General features: G+C 42.6%; 1 protein-coding gene across 1 annotated transcript in view; it reads right to left on the bottom strand.

Moving 5' to 3' along the window:
• The window catches only part of LOC135465995 (uncharacterized), a 72,199-nt gene that overhangs the window by 11,436 nt on the left and 37,003 nt on the right, over nucleotides 1-23,760 (bottom strand). The window contains exons 3-10 of the mRNA XM_064743383.1: nucleotides 16,335-16,420; nucleotides 14,515-14,599; nucleotides 12,984-13,226; nucleotides 5,921-6,013; nucleotides 4,742-4,864; nucleotides 4,069-4,146; nucleotides 3,758-3,851; nucleotides 1,737-1,886 (exon numbers count right to left, since the gene is read on the bottom strand). Coding sequence (XP_064599453.1) covers nucleotides 1,737-1,886; nucleotides 3,758-3,851; nucleotides 4,069-4,146; nucleotides 4,742-4,864; nucleotides 5,921-6,013; nucleotides 12,984-13,226; nucleotides 14,515-14,599; nucleotides 16,335-16,420 — 952 coding nt within the window. The remainder of the gene's footprint in view (nucleotides 1-1,736; nucleotides 1,887-3,757; nucleotides 3,852-4,068; nucleotides 4,147-4,741; nucleotides 4,865-5,920; nucleotides 6,014-12,983; nucleotides 13,227-14,514; nucleotides 14,600-16,334; nucleotides 16,421-23,760) is intronic.

Raw genomic sequence — 23,760 nt, 5'->3', positions numbered from 1 at the left:
TTGTTGTGGCCAAAATTCCACGAACAGTGAGAACAGTGAAATCTACAAATTCCCTATCTAATGCTGGTTTTGAACCCCCACCTTCTTTTTCCTAGCCTCTGAAAGGAAAACCGCAGCCTGCATCCCAAGAGGTCTCACTAGATAAGGGAAATGTGACACATGAGCTTACAGATCAGGTAATGTGGAAGGAGACGGCGAAGAGAAAAACACCACCTTCAGGACTTTCTGCAATGTCAACAGTACTGATACTAGTACTCAAGATATAAGACATAGAACTAGCAGTTAGTGGGAGGGAAGATAGGCAAAATTTCAGGTGGGTGGGGGTGGGGGGGGGGAGGGGGATTGTGTAAGGAAAGGAGATGGTGGAGGGTTTGAGGGGAGAGTGATCCATGCAACAGCTGTGAAAGCTACAGTTAAAAACTGCTCAGCTACACCACCCCACAACAGTCAGTACTGTACAAACACTCAGCTTTAACCCCGTGTTAACCTCGGGATGTGGTCCAGGGTATCCTGACATAGTGGGGAAAATTAGCTACAGAAACCAGGGAAGAGAGAAAAACAAAAACTCATGCCCAGCCACGCACCAGGTATGTGGACCAAGACTGGCTCACTGGTCCCACACACCAAGTATGTGGATGAGGACCAGCTCACGGGTCCACACACCAGGTATGTGGATGAGGACCCGCTCACTGGTCCACACACCAGGTATGTGGATGAGGACTGGCTCACTGGTCCACACACCAGGTATGTGGATGAGGACCCGCTCACTGGTCCACACACCAAGTATGTGGATGAAGAGTGGCTCACTGGTCCACACACCAGGTATGTGGATGAGGACCCGCTCACTGGTCCACACACCAGGTATGTGGATGAGGACCCGCTCACTGGTCCACACACCAGGTATGTGGATGAGGACCCGCTCACTGGTCCACACACCAGGTATGTGGATGAGGACTGGCTCACGGGTCCACACACCAGGTATGGGATGAAGAGTGGCTCACGGGTCCACACACCAGGTATGTGGATGAGGACTGGCTCACTGGTCCACACACCAGGTATGTGGATGAGGACTGGCTCACTGGTCCACACACCAGGTATGTGGATGAAGAGTGGCTCACGGGTCCACACACCAGGTATGTGGATGAGGACTGGCTCACGGGTCCACACACCAGGTATGTGGATCAGGACTGGCTCACTGGTCCACACACCAGGTATGTGGATCAGGACTGGCTCACTGGTCCACACACCAGGTATGTGGATGAGGACTGGCTCACTTGTCCACACACCAGGTATGTGGATGAGGACTGGCTCACTGGTCCACACACCAGGTATAGGGATGAGGACCAGCTCACTGGTCCACACACCAAGTATGTGGATGAGGACTGGCTCACTGGTCCACACACCAAGTATGTGGATGAGGACTGGCTCACTGGTCCACACACCAAGTATGTGGATGAAGAGTGGCTCACTGGTCCACACACCAAGTATGTGGATGAAGAGTGGCTCACTGGTCCACACACCAGGTATGTGGATGAAGAGTGGCTCACTGGTCCACACACCAAGTATGTGGATGAGGACCGGCTCACTGGTCCACACACCAAGTATTTGGATGAGGACTGGCTCACAGGTCCACACACCAGGTATGTGGATGAGGACCCGCTCACTGGTCCACACACCAAGTATGTGGATGAGGACCGGCTCACTGGTCCACACACCAAGTACAGGGATTAGCTTACCGTCATGACCAGAGTTCAGTAGGTGCTCTCCCAGATCACAGCTAAAGACACGCTCCTTCACAATGCCACTCTGCTTCAGCTCATTCCGAGAAGGACGATTTGAGAAGAACGTTCGAAAAAAAGTGATCAGTTTCCCATGTTTGCGTAAGACTGAAAGAAAAGAGTTTAAATCATTGGAATCTTACCAAATGCTTAATTTTAGACAACTGTTTGTGTCATCAAAATAAATTTCTTGTTCTGCTAAAGACAGGGTTGAGCCACTCTTTGACATGCGCAGGGACTTAGATTTATTTATTCAGTTATTTATCTGACTGGTGTTTTACACTCAAGAATATACTTACATGTATACTGTGAAACAAAACCATTCACACTCTCATTTATCACCTTGGTTTACGACTGCTAAACTTCTGAATACCCCAGGCACTCTTACTATCATGTTCTGTTCATTGTACACAGACAAGACCTAGCAAAACACTCACCAGGTACTGTTACTGTGATGTTCTGTTCACTGTACACAGACAAGACTTAGCAAAACACTCACCAGGTACTGTTACTGTGATGTTCTGTTCACTGTACACAGACAAGACTTAGCAAAACACTCACCAGGTACTGTTACTGTGATGTTCTGTTCATTGTACACAGACAAGACTTAGCATAACACCAGGTGCTGTTACTGTGATGTTCTGTTCATTGTACACAGACAAAACTTAGCACAACACTCACCAGGTGCTGTTACTGTGATGTTCTGTTCATTGTACACAGACAAGACCTAGCAAAACACTCACCAGGTACTGTTACTGTGATGTTCTGTTCACTGTACACAGACAAGACTTAGCAAAACACTCACCAGGTACTGTTACTGTGATGTTCTGTTCACTGTGCACAGACAAAACTTAGCACAACACTCACCAGGTGCTGTTACTGTGATGTTCTGTTCAGTGTACACAGACAAAACTTAGCACAACACTCACCAGGTACTGTTACTGTGATGTTCTGTTCATTGTACACAGACAAAACTTAGCACAACACTCACCAGGTACTGTTACTGTGATGTTCTGTTCATTGTACACAGACAAGACCTAGCAAAACACCCACCGGGTACTGTTACTGTGATGTTCTGTTCACTGTACACAGACAAGACTTAGCAAAACACTCACCAGGTACTGTTACTGTGATGTTCTGTTCACTGTGCACAGACAAAACTTAGCACAACACTCACCAGGTGCTGTTACTGTGATGTTCTGTTCAGTGTACACAGGCAAAACTTAGCACAACACTCACCAGGTACTGTTACTGTGATGTTCTGTTCATTGTACACAGACAAGACCTAGCAAAACACTCACCAGGTACTGTTACTGTGATGTTCTGTTCACTGTACACAGACAAGACTTAGCAAAACACTCACCAGGTACTGTTACTGTGATGTTCTGTTCACTGTACACAGACAAGACTTAGCAAAACACTCACCAGGTGCTGTTACTGTGATGTTCTGTTCACTGTACACAGACAAGACTTAGCATAACACCAGGTGCTGTTACTGTGATGTTCTGTTCATTGTACACAGACAAAACTTAGCACAACACTCACCAGGTACTGTTACTGTGATGTTCTGTTCACTGTGCACAGACAAGACTTAGCACAACACTCACCAGGTACTGTTACTGTGATGTTCTGTTCATTGTACACAGACAAGGCTTAGCAAAACACTCACCAGGTGCTGTTACTGTGATATTCTGTTCACTGTGCACAGACAAGACCTAGCAAAACACTCACCAGGTGCTGTTACTGTGATGTTCTGTTCACTGTACACAGACAAAACTTAGCACAACACTCACCAGGTGCTGTTACTGTGATGTTCTGTTCACTGTACACAGACAAGACTTAGCACAACAATCACCAGGTGCTGTTACTGTGATGTTCTGTTCATTGTACACAGACAAGACTTAGCAAAACACTCACCAGGTGCTGTTACTGTGATGTTCTGTTCACTGTGCACAGACAAAACTTAGCACAACACTCACCAGCTTTCTGTGGGGGGTCCGGGATACGGGAGGCCATTGACTGAGGTACTTTATCCCCTATTACTTCTACGCACTCGCTCGGGAAAAATCCAACCTATACACAACAAACATTACCATTACAACAAATAACTCTTGAAACCATTCATATTAATGCATCATACAATATGTTAATAAAGGGAATTTCAAACTTCCCCTTCTACAGCCCGATGAGAGAATCATCATAGGCCCCATTCTCAAAGAGCTAATGATCTTGCCCCAAATTCTAACTTGTATTCTGGTGTAGCATCATTGACTTGATGATTTGTATTTACCTCAAATCCACGTTTTCCTCGCCACCATATAGTGTCTTCAGGAGGTGGCATGTCAATCACAGACACAATGTCCCCCACCTGAAAGAATCAGACGTGAACAATCACACTGTGAACAATCAGACATCAACAATCACACTGTGAACAATCAGACATCAACAATCACACTGTGAACAATCAGACATCAACAATCACACTGTGAACAATCAGACATCAACAATCACACCTGAAACAGTGAGATGTCAACAATCACACCGTAAACAATCAGATGTGAACAATCAAACCTTAAACAATCAGATATGAACAATCAGACGTGAACAATCAAACCGTGAACAATCAGAAAAGAACAATCACACCATGAACAATCTGAAGTGAACAATCACACTGTGAACAATCAGACGTCAACAATCACACCTTAAACAATCAGACATCAACAATCACACCTGAAACAATCAGATGTCAACGATCATACCTGATTCAAACTATCTACACACACTATGTGATGTACTGTCAGCCTATGTCTGTTAAAAATTGATTTTATTCATCAGACATTGCCACAAGACAATGTACTTGAAATATGGCAGGACCTTCCATTGTTGTACGTTAAAATACTGAACCATGGATAAAAGAATATAATACTGTGTCTATCAGAGCAGATTCTTATTGTTTGCCTTACCTCAAGAGAAATTTCATCAGCAGCTTGAGCAGTGTAGCGCTTGACAGCATGTGCAGCTGCGATTGCAGGAGTATTAATGCCCGAGTCGTCAACAGCTAGTAAATGGTTACCGCGATTATCCAACTACAATAACAACATCATCAATGGTCAGTCAAACCACTCAGCAGAGCTGTAACTCTCAAATCATCCACAATCAACACCCAACATTTCAAACTCCATCAGGTTAAGACACTTATCATGGCAGCGACCATAGCTACATGTATACAATGTACCAACAACTATGACTACGGTAACAGTGGTCTGGTAGTCGGGTAATCTTACGGTGACTTTTGTATGATGTAGTGGACCCTGTTCCTGAATGGTGGAACGTAATCAGTACAGATCTACACCATGCGGTGAACAATACACTGGAGTTACCAAATCCTAACTCCAGCACTGTACCTGTTTACTCCGACCCTAACATAAATATCTGGGGAAGTTTTGAATAGCCACCAGACTAGCTCTACAAAACACTTGCCATACTTCACACGTTGTTTACAAAGTCAGCACTCCAGCAGACCTGTACTCTCCTACTTGCATCTAGTCAATATCCAACCGAGGAATTTGATATTATCACATGCAACCATATTGTCTCAGGCAAACTATTACTTGTTGTGAGGAAAAAGCTGGAGAGAGGAGAGGAGAATGGAGGAGACAGGAGAGGAAGGAGATTAGCTTGTTGTGAGGAGAAGGCAGGCAAAAGGAGAGAAGGTGGGAGAGAGGAGAGGAAGGAGACTGGCTTGTTGTGAGGAGAATGCAGGAGACAGGAGAGGAAGGAGATTAGCTTGTTGTGAGGAGAAGGCAGGAGAGAGCAGAGAGAGGACAAGACGGGTGAGACAAGAATAAGGCTGACTTGTGAGAAGGAGAGAGGGGAGGAATGAGGCTGACTTGATGTGAGGAGAAGGCAGGAGAGAGAGGAGAGGAGAGAGAAGAAGGCATAAGAAATGGGAGGAATGAGGCTGGCTTGTGAGAAGGCAGGAGAGAAGAGATGAAAAGACAGGAGAGAGAAGAGGAAAGGAAGGAAAAGAGAAGAGGAAGGAGGCAGGTTAGTTGTGAGGAGAAGGCAAGAGAGGAGAGGAATGAGGATGGCCTGTTTTTGAGCAGAAGGCAGGCTACTACTAACAGTTTGGACTGACTCACCTCAAACCAGTTGAGAATTGGTCCACAGTTGATCATAGACCCAGCAATAGAGGATAATCGTTCCAGGTACTGTGACAACAGCCCATGGAGAAACTGAAAGTAAACATACCAAAATGTCACCAGCAAGTATAAACACTTCCTACTACATTGTAATCTGTACTAATGGGGTAGTCATGTGTTGTTCCAGATATGCTATCAATTTGCTAATGAATCTCCCAGCACTGACAGCACCTGTAGAATAATCCACTCTGTTCAAAAACAAATTGGCATACATGTAATTCCAAATTGCAGTCTTTTGAAAAATCTGGCATGCAAACTCATGAATATTTTTTTTCCATAAATTTTTTTCATATCTCTATAATAAATCTCATATGTACTTCTGTCTGAAATAAAAGAATTATTATTATACTATTACTTATACACACATGTTGACGCACATAAACCATCATTACACAAATATACATGTTGACGCACATAAACCATCATTACACAAATATACATGTTGACGCACATAAACCACCATTACACAAATATACATGTTGACGCACATAAACCATCATTACACAAATATACATGTTTACACACATAAACCATCATTACACAAATATACACGTTGACACACATAAACTATCATTACACAAATATACATGTTGACACACATAAACCATCATTACACAAATATACATGTTTACACACATAAACCATCATTACACAAATATACACGTTGACACACATAAACTATCATTACACAAATATACATGTTGACGCACATAAACCATCATTACACAAATATACACGTTGACGCACATAAACCATCATTACACAAATCTACACGTTTACACACATAAACCATCATTACACAAATCTACACATTTACACACATAAACCATCATTACACAAATACACATGTTTACACACATAAACCATCATTACACAAATATACACGTTTACACACATAAACTATCATTACACAAATATACACATTGACACACATAAACCATCATTACACAAATATACATGTTGACGCACATAAACCATCATTACACAAATATACATGTTTACACACATAAACCATCTTTACACAAATATACACGTTGACACATAAACTATCATTACACAAATATACACGTTGACACACATAAACCATCATTACACAAATATACACGTTGACACACATAAACTATCATTACACAAATATACACGTTGACGCACATAAACCATCATTACACAAATATACATGTTTACACACATAAACCATCATTACACAAATATACACGTTGACACACATAAACTATCATTACACAAATCTACATGTTTACACACATAAACCATCATTACACAAATATACATGTTGACGCACATAAACCATCATTACACAAATATACATGTTGACGCACATAAACCATCATTACACAAATCTACATGTTTACACACATAAACCATAATTACACAAATATACACGTTGACACACATAAACCATCATTACACAAATATACACGTTGACACACATAAACTATCATTACACAAATCTACATGTTTACACACATAAACCATCATTACACAAATATACATGTTGACGCACATAAACCATTATTACACAAATCTACACATTTACACACATAAACCATCATTACACAAATCTAAACGTTTACACACATAAACCATAATTACACAAATATACACGTTGACACAAATAAACCATCATTACACAAATATACACGTTTACACACATAAAAACCATCATTACACAAATACAAACGTTTACACACATAACCATCATTAGACAAATCTACACGTTGACACACATAAACTATCATTACACACACAATCTACACGTTTACACACATAAACCATCATTACACAAATATACACGTTGACACACATAAACCATCATTACACAAATCTACACGTTTACACACCATAAACAATATTACACAAATCTACACTTTACACACATAAACCATCATTACACAAATCTAAACGTTTACACGCATAAATCATAATTACACAAATATACACGTTTACACACATAAACCATCATTACACAAATATACACGTTTACAAATATAAACCATCATTACACAAATACACATGTTTACACACATAAACCATCATTACACAAATACACATGTTGACGCACATAAACCATCATTACACAAATACACACGTTTTCACACATAAACCATCATTACACAAATATACACTTTACACACGTATATGTCCAGAGAGCCGTGATTTAGACTGTTGTTATGTAATACCTGGCTACTGATGACTTAAAGCTCTTTGCCTCTAGCTGCACACACATGTATCTGTGTTCACACACCTTATATGTTATCTGTAGACCATCTATATCCATGACTGACAATGCTACATGTAGATATCTATAGCCACGACTGACATGCTACATGTAGACATCTAAAGTCACGACTGACATGTTACATGTAGACATCTACAGTCATGGACTGATGACTCATAGCCACATGTATTATGTACATATAGATCTCCACGACTGCTGACTTACAACTCTATGCCTGGAGTACAGGGTAAGCCCCATGCTGTCTGGCACAGGAAGGGTACCACTGGCTGACAGACTAACACCACCCTACAAACCCAGCACCTAAGCCCTGTCACTTCACAGGGCTGAGATACAGTACTACAGCCCCTACTCCACCTGGCTGCTTTGTCCCCTTACCCAGGATTATCCCTGCCTATCTAAGGACTCCAGTCTCCATATCACAGTAAGATTACATCCTACTGCAGTCGGCCCAAGTGCTATCAGTCATTCAGTGGCTGTAACTTCCTGTGACTTATACCAGGCCCACGTGGGCTGGCCTGCCAAACCTGGGCTGAGTCTGTACCGTAAGCATCCTAAACCGTTCCCATCCAACATGGAAGCATCAAGCAAAAATAAAGCCAAGCCACAGAAGCCCTATGAGGTGTGTAGTCTTTTCTAAAAAGTCCCTGAAGCTGGCTAATTCTGTCAACCGGAGCTCACTTCATAACAAAGCCTGGCAGCATTCAGCAGGCTGCTGCAAGCATCATTACTCAAATACTGACTACTGTTGAAAGAGATCTCCACAAATACTGGATTGTGTGCTGACAGTGATCCACCACAATACTGGAGTGTGTTTTGACAGGTATCCGCCACGAATACTGGATTGTGTGTTGACAGAGATCCACCACAAATACTGGATTGTGTGTTGACAGGTATCCGCCACAAATACTGGATTGTGTGTTGTCAGTGATCCACCACAAATACTGGATTGTGTGTTGACAGTGATCCAACCACAATAAAGGATTGTGTGCTGACAGTGATCTGCCACAAATACTGATTGTTTGTTGACAGTGATCCACCACAAATACTCGACTACGTGTTGACAGAGATCCACCACAAATATTGGATTGTGTGTTGACAGGTATCCGCCATGAATACTGGATTGTGTGTTGTCAGTGATCCACCACAAATACTGGACTGTGTGTTGGACAGTGATCCACCACAAATACAGGATTGTGTGCTGACAGTGATCTGCCACAAATACTGGATTGTTTGTTGACAGTGATCCACCACAAATACTGGATTGTTTGTTGACAGTGATCCACACACAATACTGGACTGTGTGTTGACAGTGATCCACCACAAATACAGGATGTGTGCTGACAGTGATCTGCCACAAATACTGGATTGTTTGTTGACAGTGATCCACCACAAATACTGGACTGTGTGTTGTCAGTGATCACCACAAATACTGGATTGTGTGTTGTCGGTGATCCACCACAAATACTGATTGTGTGTTGACAGTGATCCACCACAAATACTGGATTGTGTGTTGTCAGTGATCCACCACAAATACTGGATTGTTTGTTGACCGTGATCCACCACAAATACTGGATTGTGTGCTGACAGTGATCCACCACAAATACTGGATTGTGTGCTGACAGTGATCCACCACAAATACTGGATTGTGTGCTGACAGTGATCCACCACAAAATACTGGATTGTGTGTTGACAGTGATCCACCACAAATACTGGATTGTGTGCTGACAGTGATCCACCACAAATACTGGATTGTGTGCTGACAGTGATCCACCACAAATACTGGATTGTTTGTTGACAGTGATCCACCACAAATACTGGATTGTGTGCTGACAGTGATCCACCACAAATACTGGATTGTGTGCTGACAGTGATCCACCACAAATACTGGATTGTGTGCTGACAGTGATCCACCACAAATACTGGATTGTGTGCTGACAGTGATCCACCACAAATACTGGATTGTGTGCTGACAGTGATCCACCACAAATACTGGATTGTGTGTTGACAGTGATCCACCACAAATACTGGATTGTGTGTTGACAGTGATCCACCACAAATACTGGATTGTGTGCTGACAGTGATCCACCACAAATACTGGATTGTGTGTTGACAGTGATCCACCACAAATACTGGATTGTGTGCTGACAGTGATCCACCACAAATACTGGATTGTGTGTTGACAGTGATCCACCACAAATACTGGATTGTGTGCTGACAGTGATCCACCACAAATACTGGATTGTGTGTTGACAGTGATCCACCACAAATACAGGATTGTGTGTTGACAGTGATCCACCACAAATACTGGATTGTGTGTTGACAGTGATCCACCACAAATACTGGATTGTGTGCTGACAGTGATCCACCACAAATACTGGATTGTGTGTTGACAGTGATCCACCACAAATACTGGATTGTGTGTTGACAGTGATCCACCACAAATACTGGATTGTGTGCTGACAGTGATCCACCACAAATACTGGATTGTGTGCTGACAGTGATCCACCACAAATACTGGATTGTGTGCTGACAGTGATCCACCACAAATCTGGATATCATGATACAAATGTACATGTATGACTGTGTTTTGTACAAATGTATGATCGCCTAGAAGGGTCTTCAGTACAATGAGATGGTGAAGACAAATTCCTGTACCATCTACTGTAAAACAGTGTGTGTACAGAGTATTCCTACACCTGATACATTTCTCCCTGCTCTACCCCAACAGCTGGGCCATAAATACAGTTTATAGAACTCAGCAGTACTAGTGTTTACATAAGTTTACAATTATTAGCAGAAAGCTCCCTGTACATGAACCCACTCTAACCCTGAGGAATTTGGCCACTAAACTGAAGAAAAACCTACAATCCCACAGCTCACAGTCAATACCAGGTGAAGGCTGACAGGAAAAAGTGAAAAGCTGAGAAACTTGTGATGACCATGTATAAAAGCAAAGAGTATGAGGTAGTAAATAAAAAAGGTTTCACAGCAGACTAAAGGCTAAAATTCCACAGATTTCCAGGCATGGCTGTAGAGCATTAGATCACCCAGTGTTACATTTACATGTACATACAGCAAATCAATCCATGTGTCATTTGATCATCACAGATTGAACACTCAATATCAACTTCCACAATGAAGAGTCCACACATATCTTCATTGGTGGCAAATAGTTGAATTCCATCTTCTCTTTCTGGGTCCTGTTTTGTTACCTTGATGAAACCTCAGGTGATGGTTGCTCTTATCAGACAATAATAGCGGTAGGCTACAGGTATGTGTCCTGGCAGCACCAGGAGAGCTGCTGAGCTTTGGAGTAGAGTGTGTAATCCACTGTATGTCCCAGGGGCTAACATCCCTTGCCCCCTCTCCCCCCCCCCCCCCCCCCACCAAACCATGCAGGTTAAGGTTACTTCAGAAACACTGTATCTTCCAAAGATAAGAAGGACCTACTCTGGTGGAAATGACTTCTTGGACGAAGTGCTCCAAGTGTTAGCTCAGTATCTGTAAGAACTTTCCCAAATACTAGGAATGGATCTGCTGGAACAATCTGCAGAAGAATGCCGTGTTCAGAACAACAACACATGCAGTCATTGGTTTGGGTGTACCAATCCCTGATGCCCTGAACCCCTGATCTGAGACTGGTTCAGCACCCAGTGAGGCCCCAGGTTGGGGATGGGAGCAAGAGGCCAAACCCTGGGGTCCTGACTGTACATTTGGGGTACTACAACTGGAATTTACAAGACATACATGTACATGGAGTAGCCAGCACTGGACTGTGAACTCAGCATGTGATCCGGCTTTGATGGGCCCTGCACAGCCAGCGCTGTGCAGCTTGTGTCCACACCCCAAGGGGAAATGTGGTCACCATCAGTTTATCTTTGCCACAGCAAAATGCAATGTGATGAAGAGTTCTGAACTATACCTACAGACCTATTCTTGGATATGTGTTGTCCTGACCCACACATGCAGTATACATGTATGTGTCTATACATGTAGCAGTGGTGCTAATTTGACAGGGCTGGGAGGTGGGAGAAGGGGTCAGCTGTGTGGGTCTGTGAGGTAGGGGTTGCTCACTACTCACAGCATTAAGGAGTCCTCACACAGGCTGGGCTGGCATATAAAAGGCAGTTTCCTGGAGGCAGAAAGCTGATATCCAGCCCCTGTATAAATATGTCAGGGTGTACAGATGGAGAAGATAACAGATGTATCTGAGGCTCTAGGAAACTGTTACAGAGAGAGAAAATTGAATTCTACATCAGTTGAGTAAGCAATGACTTGGGAGGGGAGGGGAGGGGAGGGGAGTTGAGGGCAGTGAGTCTGTTAGGGTGGAAGGACCCGGATATACTGGAGTTACCAGAGGCCTTAGTTATTGAAGAATGTTGGTAGGGATCAAGAGCTAGTATATGTGGGTTTAGCTGAGACATGATAGTAGGGACTGAAGACTGGTATCCTGGGGGAACACAAGACTGGCTCAGACAGAGACATGTGGCAGTAGACACTACAACCTGGCTTTATAACAGGGCCTTGACCTTACAACAGTAGCACCCAAGCCATCAAAGTCCCTACACCCTACTATAGTAACTGTGCCCACAAATGTCCTCAGACTCATCTTCCATCCCCTACTCCACTTCTCTATACCCTACCACACAAAGGCACACCTCCATGCCTGAGGTACAAGATTCATTTCTGGCCCGAATTCCCTAACAATGGCAGGGTAAATAACAGAGACTAACAGAGTGGACATACCTCCCTGTTGTTCTGGGTCTGGCCCCATTCCCGTTGCAGCTCTGGCAAATGTGAAAACTTGCGATCGTAGATACACTTGTGGAGCTGTCTGTCGAGCTGACGGAAGTTGTCATAGGTGCGGCGTATGTTCCAGATGCGGTGTCCTGACGCCACACGTAACGTAAAGTACTGGTCCGCAGGCCCCTTCGCTCCCTCCTCCTCGTTGTGGCGGTAATTCTCATCCAGCTCTCCTCCAATACACACCTTTGGAAAAACCAAATCATCAAGGCAATGCAAAACTAAGGGAAAAGATATTTAGAAATGAAAGAAAAGACATCAACACACATGCAGAATACAAAATGATAGGAAAGCCATAAAATCCAAGCCATACTGGATTATGTTGCATGATGAAAACCAGCTTGTACAGCTTCTCACTTATCACTAGCCACTGCATAATAGGAGCATGATTAGCTAAAAACTGCTCTAAAAACATTGTTCCTAAAATCAGATGGGAGGGACAGAGAGACAGACAGAGAGAGAGACAGACAGAGGCATATAGACAGACAGAGACATACAGAGGCACATAGACAGACAGAGAGACAGACAGAGGGACAGAGACAGACAGAGGGACAGAAAGACAGACAGAGGCACAAGCAGACAGACAGAGGCACAGACAGACAGAGGTCCATACAGACAGACAGAGGCACACACAGACAGACAGAGGCACACACAGACAGATGTTCCATGCCCCCTCACTCCCTTTGTGGTGATGGACAAAAATAAACAAAAGGAAAGGCTGCTGACTCTGCAAAACCATGTCTGAAGCTGACGTCACTTATATTGGAAATTTTCTAATGAATTAAACACAGTCAAACATTTGCATTCTATGGAAGGCTTTATAAGTCATTTTAGGTGTCAATGGTTTTTCTCCTCTGAGTGGGAGACCTCAAGAAAATGTACATAACACCTTAGAACACTTCAAAGCAAGCTTTACAGAGCACATAAAAGTCACAAAAAAAAACGTCACATAACTGTCATCAAATGTTATCAATATGATCCATCAAGACATTATTTGATTTATGGTCAAAAAGTTCTAAATATTGTAAACAAAAGTAGTTGGAGAAATAGATTTCATTGGTCATAGTTTTATTTTTTTTTTTAATTTAAAACAATAGTCTATAGACTGTCTAACCATCGCTTATTATCATTTCAGATTTCTTTGGTGTGTGTTACTGACTCATAAGTGGGCACTTTCTACCTTTTGAGTTGGTATTATAATGAAACAAAAAGGAAAAGGAAAACCTGATTTACAGCAGAGAGGGGGGATATTTCCACTGCTTACCCACAGCAACTAAACAAGGACAAATTATTCCCCTAATAACCACAGCTTTTAAGCATGTCAATTATGCGCTATAAATGGAGGGCGGATTTCCTGGTGCAGACAGCCAGGCGGGGTAAGTAGTTAGAACAGGCCTAGACTTTGATACCAGAGCAGAGTAGGCTAGGGGAACCTCCTGTCCAACCAGATGGTACCCATGAGGAAAATACCTACCTTAACTGAAGGCAGCTCCACATAGTCATAATGAAAGTGAGCGCACTCTGCGAGCTTGGGAAATCGAGTGGTTCCATCAAACAGGCTACAACAAATAGAGTAAGGGGTGAAATTCCTGCCACTACCATGAGGCCACACAAGGTGCTGATGATATAATCCAGCCTTACAAAACACATGTGACTAAACTCAAATCTTCTGATACTGAAACATGATCTGGGAGCCAAGTAAACAAACAGAATGGCCTTTCACAGACCTACTTAATGTATTACATTCCACAGTGTCAAAGAGGTAATGTTTATTAAAGGAGTTTAACTTCATTACACAATGTTAATGTCATTAAGTTAAGACTCATCACAGAGCAAAGTACATTTATGTATTTATTTGACCTGAGTTTAAGAAGAGTACTGCACCCCTGGTACGGCTGGAGTAAACCACCAGTCACTGGCAAATAACTGTGGAGCATTCCCACGTGTGACATACATGTACAGAAATTGCTGACTCTGGTAGAAGACAAGTGATCTTTAGCATACAATGTAACACTACATGAAATACCAATAATATTAATGCTGATCACTATTACACCCAAGTGTCCCAAGAGTAGATGAGGCAGGGATATATAGATAATTAGAAACCAATGAAGGTATATGACATCATAATATGGTGGGCCTGAAGTCACACATCCATGATTTTAACAGCCCGTAACTATAGCCTGGGTGTGGTGTTAGCACTCCATGCACATCTGGTGTGAGACCAAACCTCGCTGTTATACACACTGGATAGAAACTTGTTTTATTTCAGTATTTGTAGAATTCCACCTTAGCAATGGAGTTTTTATCATCAACATGGATCATTTATGTACATGTATGCTTGGGGTTTAAGTCAACATGGATCATGGGGTTTTACTTCGACATGAATCTTGTATGAATGTTTGGGGTTTTAAGTCAACATGGATCATGGGGTTTTAAGTCAACATGGATCATGGGGTTTTACTTCGACATGAATCTTGTATGAATGTTTGGGGTTTTAAGTCAACATGGATCATGGGGTTTTAAGTCGACATGAATCTTGTATGAATGTTTGGGGTTTTAAGTCAACATGGATCATGGGGTTTTAAGTTGACATGGATCTTGTATGAATGTTTGGGGTTTTAAGTCAACATGGATCATGGGGTTTTAAGTTGACATGGATCAGGGGTTTTACTTCGACATGAATCTTGTATGAATGTTTGGGGTTTTAAGTCAAAATGGATCATGGGGTTTTACGTCAACATGAATCTTGTATGAATGTTTAGGGTTTTAAGTCAACATGGATCATGGGGTTTTAAGTTGACATGGATCAGGGGTTTTACTTCGACATGAATCTTGTATGAATGCTTGGGGTTTCATGTTAGTGTACAGTGTATGTACCAACATGTACAATATGGCTCTGAATAATAACAGAGTACTCCTTAGAACAGGTAAGTTAGACAGATGTAGCAGGCAGGTTTATTCTGATAGGCACAAATGACAGCGCATGTGATAGAAGCACTGCTCTCAGATGTACGAAAATCCACAATCCTACCTTCCCCACCCCTAGAGATGCCTCACCTGTCTTATGTAAACCTCGATTACCCTCAGACTAACAGGATGTGTGGAGTACTATCAGCTCTGTATATCTCTCTCAGGCTCAACTTGGGAAATCAGCCGTGGTAAGAAATGGTTTGTAAAAGTGTCAGACAAATATGGCAAGTAAGTTTTCTGACATCCTTAGTGAGTGCCTCGGTTAAATATGAGTTAATCACGTTCATCTCTGCCAGATAAAGGGAGGTAAAAATAGTATACCTGGATCTGTGGCGCAGCCTCATGGTGGTAAAGCTGTGTCGAGAATCCAGGCTGTCTGTACTGTCATATATGGGCAGGATGCCATGCTGAAAATACAACATCAACATAAGTGTTAGGAAAACCACCATAGCATACATCAACATACACTTATCTCTCAATAAACTAAGAATACCAACAAACACGTACACAAATCAGCATATACTAAAAATACAAAGCAAACACCTTCCAAAATCAGCTTAAACTAAAAATACAAAGCAAACACCTTCCAAAATCAGCTTAAACTAAAAATACAAAGCAAACTCCTTCCAAAATCAGAATAAACTAAGAATGCAAAGCAAACTCCTTCCAAATCAGAATAAACTAAGAATGCAAAGCAAACTCCTTCCAAAATCAACTTAAACTAAAAATACAAAGCAAACTCCTTCCAAAATCAGAATAAACTAAGAATGCAAAGCAAACACCTACCCAAATCAGCATAAATTAAGAATACAATGTAAATACCTACCCAAATCAGCATAAACTAAGAATACAATGTTAACACCTACCAAAATCAGCAAGTATGATAACCAGGCTCCAAAATTAGCACAACCACCAAACACATGATCTTCAAGGTACTGTTTCTCAACACATCCAATTCACCCTCCGTCTTGGTTTTCAGGCACAACTTGAGGGGTGAAACAGCAAACAGCTACGTGCCCCAAAATAATAAATCCAAAAGTGACCACACTATATAAACAACCCCGTATCTACCAACATCAAATCCTAAACTGTGTAGTTCCGGGTAAATAGTCCAGATGGACGTCTATTCCTTATATTAACCAAAGCTCTGAGGATCCTGAAATACTTTGCCAGACTGTTGATTTCTCTAACTACTTTAACGCTTTAATATGGCTTCGCCTTGACTTCTAACATGTCTAAATCCTAACCAGCAAACAACCCTAGCCACCAGAGTGGATCCAGCTTCCACTGGAACATGATGTAAACGAAATTGGAAACTTAGAAGCAAATTTAATTTGAGCTTGTTTTTTCTTTAGCTGAGGTTTGACACTACAGAGCTTGTGAGTAGAAGAACACATCCTGTTAGGTTGTGTTACAGCAGCTGATTATGGTTTGGACTGACCCTTGATGACATCACAGCAACCTGCTATAGACCTACTGCAGCTGTTTTCCCAGTATGCTCCAGCAACCAGCTATAGGCCTACTGCAGGTGGTTTCCCAGTAAACTCCAGCAACCTGTTATAGGCCTACTGCAGCTGTTTTCCCAGTATGCTCCAGCAACCAGCTATAGGCCTACTGCAGGTGGTTTCCAAGTACGCTCCAGCAACCAGCTATAGGCCTACTGCAGCTGTTTTCCCAGTATGCTCCAGCAACCAGCTATAGACCTACTACAGCTGGTTTCCCAGTAAACTCCAGCAACTTGTTATAGGCCTACTGCAGCTGGTTTCCCGGTACGCTCCTACAACCTGCTATTGACCTACTGCAGCTGGTTTCCCAGTACACTCCAGCAACCTGCTATAGGCCCACTGCAGCTGGTTTCCCAGTACGCTCCAGCAACCTGCTATAGACCTACTGCAGCTGGTTTCCCAGTACGCTCCAGCAACCTGCTACAGACCTACTGCAGCTGGTTTCCCAGAACGCTCCAGCAACCTGCTATAGACCTACTGCAGCTCTTTTCTCAGTACGCTCCAGCAACCTGCTATAGACCTACTGCAGCTGGTTTCCCAGTCACTCCAGCAACCTGCTATAGGCCTATTGCAACTGGTTTCCCAGTATGCTCCAGCAACCTGCTATAGACCTACTGCTGCTGGTTTCCCAGTACGCTCCAGCAACCTTCACCATACACATGTCAGTTATAATTAATGCTGTTTACATTATAAGAGCCTATTTTTTATGATTAATCAGGGCTTTGGCAGGGGCTTGAGTAGCTTTACGTAATAAAACACCCAACTAGACATCTAGCCTTCTTTACTCATAAAAAAGCACATAATTCACAGTTGTCTGATTTTAAAAGTTGAATTTTAACACTAACAGAGTCATTATGGTGTCAGATTCTCCCCCAAGTAAACAAGTAGAACAGTGTCCCAAGCTCAGCTTTACAAGGACACTCCGTTTTTTGTCAGAATATTCAAGTCAGTCTCAACTCCAAGATGCATCTGGACAGGTAAGTTGGAGAACTCCCATAACTCAGCAACAGACACATGCCAAATTGCTTTCTATGTGTATATGTATAACATATAAACTTTGTATTTCCACAGGGCTTTTAAAATGCATCGCTATGAATTAAGCATGATCAGTTTTCTTCCTGGTAACTGTTCAGCTCCTCACTGTGTTCATTTTAATCAGTATTAGGCTTTTTTCTACAGCACAATAAATCAAAGAAGAAGCAAGATCAAATAATACCAGCAAGACAAAAATTTCTATAACTTTCTGAATAGTATCACCTGTTTTATGAAAGAAAATAAGGGAACTGAAAGTTCTCTAAAAGTTTAAAACAGAAGAAACTGTTATGGATACATGGCTGGGAATAAATCAAAGCTGATCCAATGTCATCCTATTTTCACACCACTGTCCTCAGAATGTTTAGGAAGTTTGGAGCATTTGGTGTGCAGAGCTTATGGATATTACATAAAGAGCGCTCAAACCTATATGTATATGTGTACTTGGTTGTAGTCTGCTGATACAAGTGAGGAGGGTAGGGTGCTGGGATGGGGGGGGATGCAGGGAGGAGGGGGTGCTGGGATAGGGAGTTGGGATGCGGGGAGGGGGAGTGTTGGGATGCGGGGTGGAAGTTTCTGGGGGTTTTGGGATATGGGGAGGAAGGGTGCTGGGGGTGTTGAGAGGAGGGGTGCAGGGAGGGGGTGCAGGGAGGGGGTGCAGGGAGGAGGGGTGCTGGGGGGTGTTGGGAGGCGGGGTGTTGAGATGGGGGAGGGGAGGTGTTTTTGGGATGGGGGGGGGGGGGGAGAGAGAGGGTGTTGGGTTGGGAGGATGGGCACTGCATGCCCAAGAACTCATTGTAGACCTAGCCCCACACAACGTCTCTCCCATGTGCCCACAGACTAGGGGACAACGTGGTATTAACAGGTATAGGTGCATGCTAAAGTCTGGTCCAGGTCTACTTAGGTCAATTTTCTCTTCATCTCTCGCTGCAGAATCTGGGGACTAGAGCTAAGCAGCACCACATGTCGTCTGGGACATGATCTTACATCAAACTATGTTAATACTCTACAGGCTGTCACACAGGAAATATGCCAGCTACGAACATCAGCCTGTAAGTACAGGCCGTCCACTGCTGCATTTCCTGCTTGTCTGGCTAGGGTCAAACAGCTGACATCATCTCACCGCTTTCATTTCCTTAATGGTAACAAGTCAATACACAATACTCCAGTGCTTCCCTCATTTCCCTCACAATCTGCAACCAGAAAATGTTTATGGAAACTTACCATTTCCTTTGATTTCCCTTCACTATTGGCTTCCTTACAATCCCCTTTATGTGCTTGTGGTCTGAATTTCTACAAGAACTTTGATTCCTCATGGAAAAAGTTTCCCCCTACTCGTAGTAGATAAGCCAAACTCCTCACTTCCATTAGAGAGCCCATGTTTCAATTCATCCTGAATAAGATCCATTCCCTTAGACAAACGCATGTTTTAATTCACCCTGGATAACCCCATATTCCCCACACTCAGAGAATCCATATTTTAATTCACCCTCGATAAGCCCCCAATCCCCACCCTCAAAGGAAAATCCATGTTTTAATACAACCTTGATAAGCCATGTTTACATCCACACTCGTCAGAGAATCCATGTTTTAATACAACCTTGATACGCCCCCAATCCCCACCCTCATCAGAGAATCCATGTTTTAATACAACCTTGATAAGCCATGTTTACATCCACCCTCATCAGAGAATCCATGTTTCAATACAACCTTGATAAGCCATGTTTACATCCACCCTCATCAGAGAATCCATGTTTTAATACAACCTTGATAAGCCCACATTCCCCACCCTCATCAGAGAATCCATGTTTCAATACAACCTTGATAAGCCCATATTCCCCACCCTCATCAGAGAATCCATGTTTTAATACAACCTTGATAAGCCATGTTTACATCCACTCTCATCAGAGAATCCATGTTTTAATACAACCTTGATAAGCCCCCAATCCCCACCCTCATTAGAGAATCCATGTTTTAATACAACCTTGATATGCCATGTTTACATCCACCCTCATCAGAGAATCCATGTTTTAATACAACCTTGATAAGCCATGTTTACATCCACTCTCATCAGAAAATCCATGTTTTAATACAACCTTGATAAGCCATGTTTACATCCACTCTCATCAGAGAATCCATGTTTTAATACAACCTTGATAAGCCATGTTTACATCCACTCTCATCAGAGAATCCATGTTTTAATACAACCTTGATAAGCCACGCTTGCATCCATGGAATGAAAATATTTCACTTTTATGATAGAAACCCTTCCTTATTGCTGAACAACCCATATCTAAACTATCCTTAGAGAATCCATATCAACACTGATCTTGGATTTATTTATTTATCTGATTGGTGTTTTACGCCGTATTCAAGAATATTTCACTTATACGATGGCGGCCAGCATTATGGTGGGAGGAAACCGAGCAGAGCCCGGGTGAAACCCATGACCATCTGCAGGTTGATGGCAGACCTTCCCACACTGACCTTGAAGAATCCATATCAACACCGACCTTGGAGAATCCATATCTACACTGACTTCGAGAATCTATGTCTATAATGACCTTGCAGAGTCCAATTCTACACTGACAATGGAGAATTGATGTCTACACTGACCTTGGAGAGTCCATGTCTACACTGACCTTGGAGAATTGATGTCTACACTGACCTTGGAGAATTGATGTCTACACTGACCTTGGAGAGTCCATATCTACACTGACAATGGAGAACCCATGTCTACACTGACCTTGGAGAGTCCATATCTACACTGACCTTGGAGAGTCCAATTCTACACTGGCCTTGGAGAATTGATGTCTACACCAACCTTGGAGAGTCCATGTTTACACTGACAATGGAGAGTTCATGTCTACACTGACCTTGGAGAGTCCAATTCTATACTGACCTTGGAGAATTGATGTCTACACCAACCTTGGAGAGTCCATGTCTACACTGACAATGGAGAATCCATGTCTACACTGACCTTAAAGAGTCCAATTCTACATTGACCTTGGAGAGTCCAATTCTACACTGACCTTGAAATGTCCAATTCTACACTGACCTTGGAGAACACAAATGTATCTCAGTATTAAGTCTGATATGGTATACACATAGCTTATTTGCATGGACGAGTCCTGGTAGTCCGGGAGGCAGTCAGCCTGTGGGACCACTCCATACAGAGCCACACAAGCCAAAACATATTTATCCTACATCCAGTCAAAAATTGTAATTAACAAGGCAGTCAGAGAACACTGGTAGCTCGCCTGATTAACTGCAGAAATTCACAAATTTACAGATATTGACAGATATTATACGTGTGAAATACTGAACTGTAAGTTCAACATCACGCTTATGAACTCTGTCTTCAGCTTGCCCATTTAGCTGTATGCATGATATGAATTATTACGTCAGGTACCTGAATGGAGGTAAATATGAAAATTAAAATAATAATCAGACTGTCATTATTATTAAGCATGTAGATGTTTAAATGATATAGAAGTTATACACTTTCAGAGAAACTGTTTAAATCATGTAGCAGGAGAGTACATGAAAATCCATCATTGCACTGTTCAGTTCAGTACTATGGGAAGAGCTGCATCAACAAAATCTGAACACATGGAAAAGCACATTAACGATTAAGTCGTAAATGAGGGTAAGTATGGCTTTTCATCAAAATCAGCGCAGTAGTTTGGGAGGAGATGCACAGACAAAACTGTGTCTACAGAAGGACAGACAGCGTGATTCCAGCAGACTCATCCCCTCCTTCAGCCTCCACCCCAAATTCACTGAAGGGAGCAAAAATATACAAAAAAAGACTCACAATTTCTATTGCCATAATAAAAAGCTTAACCTCAATCCATGTATGAGTGCCCATAACATAGGGGCGAAAACAACTTAACCTTCCATCCAAGTATCTACATTTACACACCACACCTTGGGCTAAGCAGCTTAAAAAAAAGCTTGACCATCAATCCATGTATGAGTGCCCATAACATAGGGGCTAAAACAACTTAACCTTCCATCCAAGTATCTACATTTACACACCACACATTGGGATAAGCAGCTAAACAAAAAAAGCTTGACCATCAATCCATGTATGAGTGCCCATAACATAGGGGCTAAAACAACTTAACCTTCCATCCAAGTATCTACATTTACACACCACACCTTGGGATAAGCAGCTAAACAAAAACACTTGACCATCCATTCATGTTTAACAGCCCAATATTCCATCTGACAAGGTACATTTACACACCATACCTTAGATTAGAGAGCTAAAAAAAAGCTTAACCTTCAATCCACACATGAGAGCCCATTATACAGGAGCTAAAGCAATAAAAAGCTTAACCGGGCACCAACACTGACACTTCCCCTTCCCCATCCCCCCCCCCCCCCCCAACCACTACCTCAGAATACCTCTCTTTGTACAGGCATGCTAGAAATAAGTTAAAAACTCCAATCCAGAAAACTCTGTCAGATCATCCATTCTACTGACAACATTACTTTTCATGCCATTCACAGTGACAGTAACTGTGACATCAAGACGTCATAGCAGGATTTAATAAAAAAAAGTCTGTTAGGAAGCCATTCAGCCAGGCACGCCACAGAGAGATTTAACACAAAGGTCTGTTAGGAAGCCATTCGGCCAGGCACACCACAGAGAGATGTCACACAAAGGTCTGTTAGGAAGCTAATCGTCGAGAGAAGCCATAGAGAGATTTAACACAAAGGTCTGTTAGGACGCCATTCAGCCAGGCATGCCACAGAGAGATTTCACACAAAGGTCTGTTAGGAAGCCAATCGGCCACAGAGGCCATAGAGAGATTTAACACAAAGGTCCGTTAGGAAGCTAATCGTCCAGAGAGGCTATAGAGAGATTTAACACAAAGGTCTGTTAGGAAGCCATTCAGCCAGGCATGCCACAGAGAGATTTCACACAAAGGTCTGTTAGGAAGCCAATCGGCCACAGAGGCCACACAGAGATTTAACACAAAGGTCTGTTAGGAGGCCATTCAGCCAGGCATGCCACACAGAGATTTAACACAAAGGTCTGTTAGGAGGCCATTCAGCCAGGCACACCACAGAGAGATTTAACACAAAGGTCTGTTAGGAAGCCATTCAGCCAGGCATGCCACACAGAGATTTAGCACAAAGGTCTGTTAGGAAGCCAATCGGCCACAGAGGCCACAGAGAGATTTAACACAAAGGTCTGT

This window comes from Liolophura sinensis, chromosome 1, assembly GCF_032854445.1.
Source record: "Liolophura sinensis isolate JHLJ2023 chromosome 1, CUHK_Ljap_v2, whole genome shotgun sequence".
Lineage (NCBI taxonomy): Eukaryota > Metazoa > Mollusca > Polyplacophora > Chitonida > Chitonidae > Liolophura > Liolophura sinensis.
This window is presented reverse-complemented; position numbering and strand designations above follow the sequence as displayed.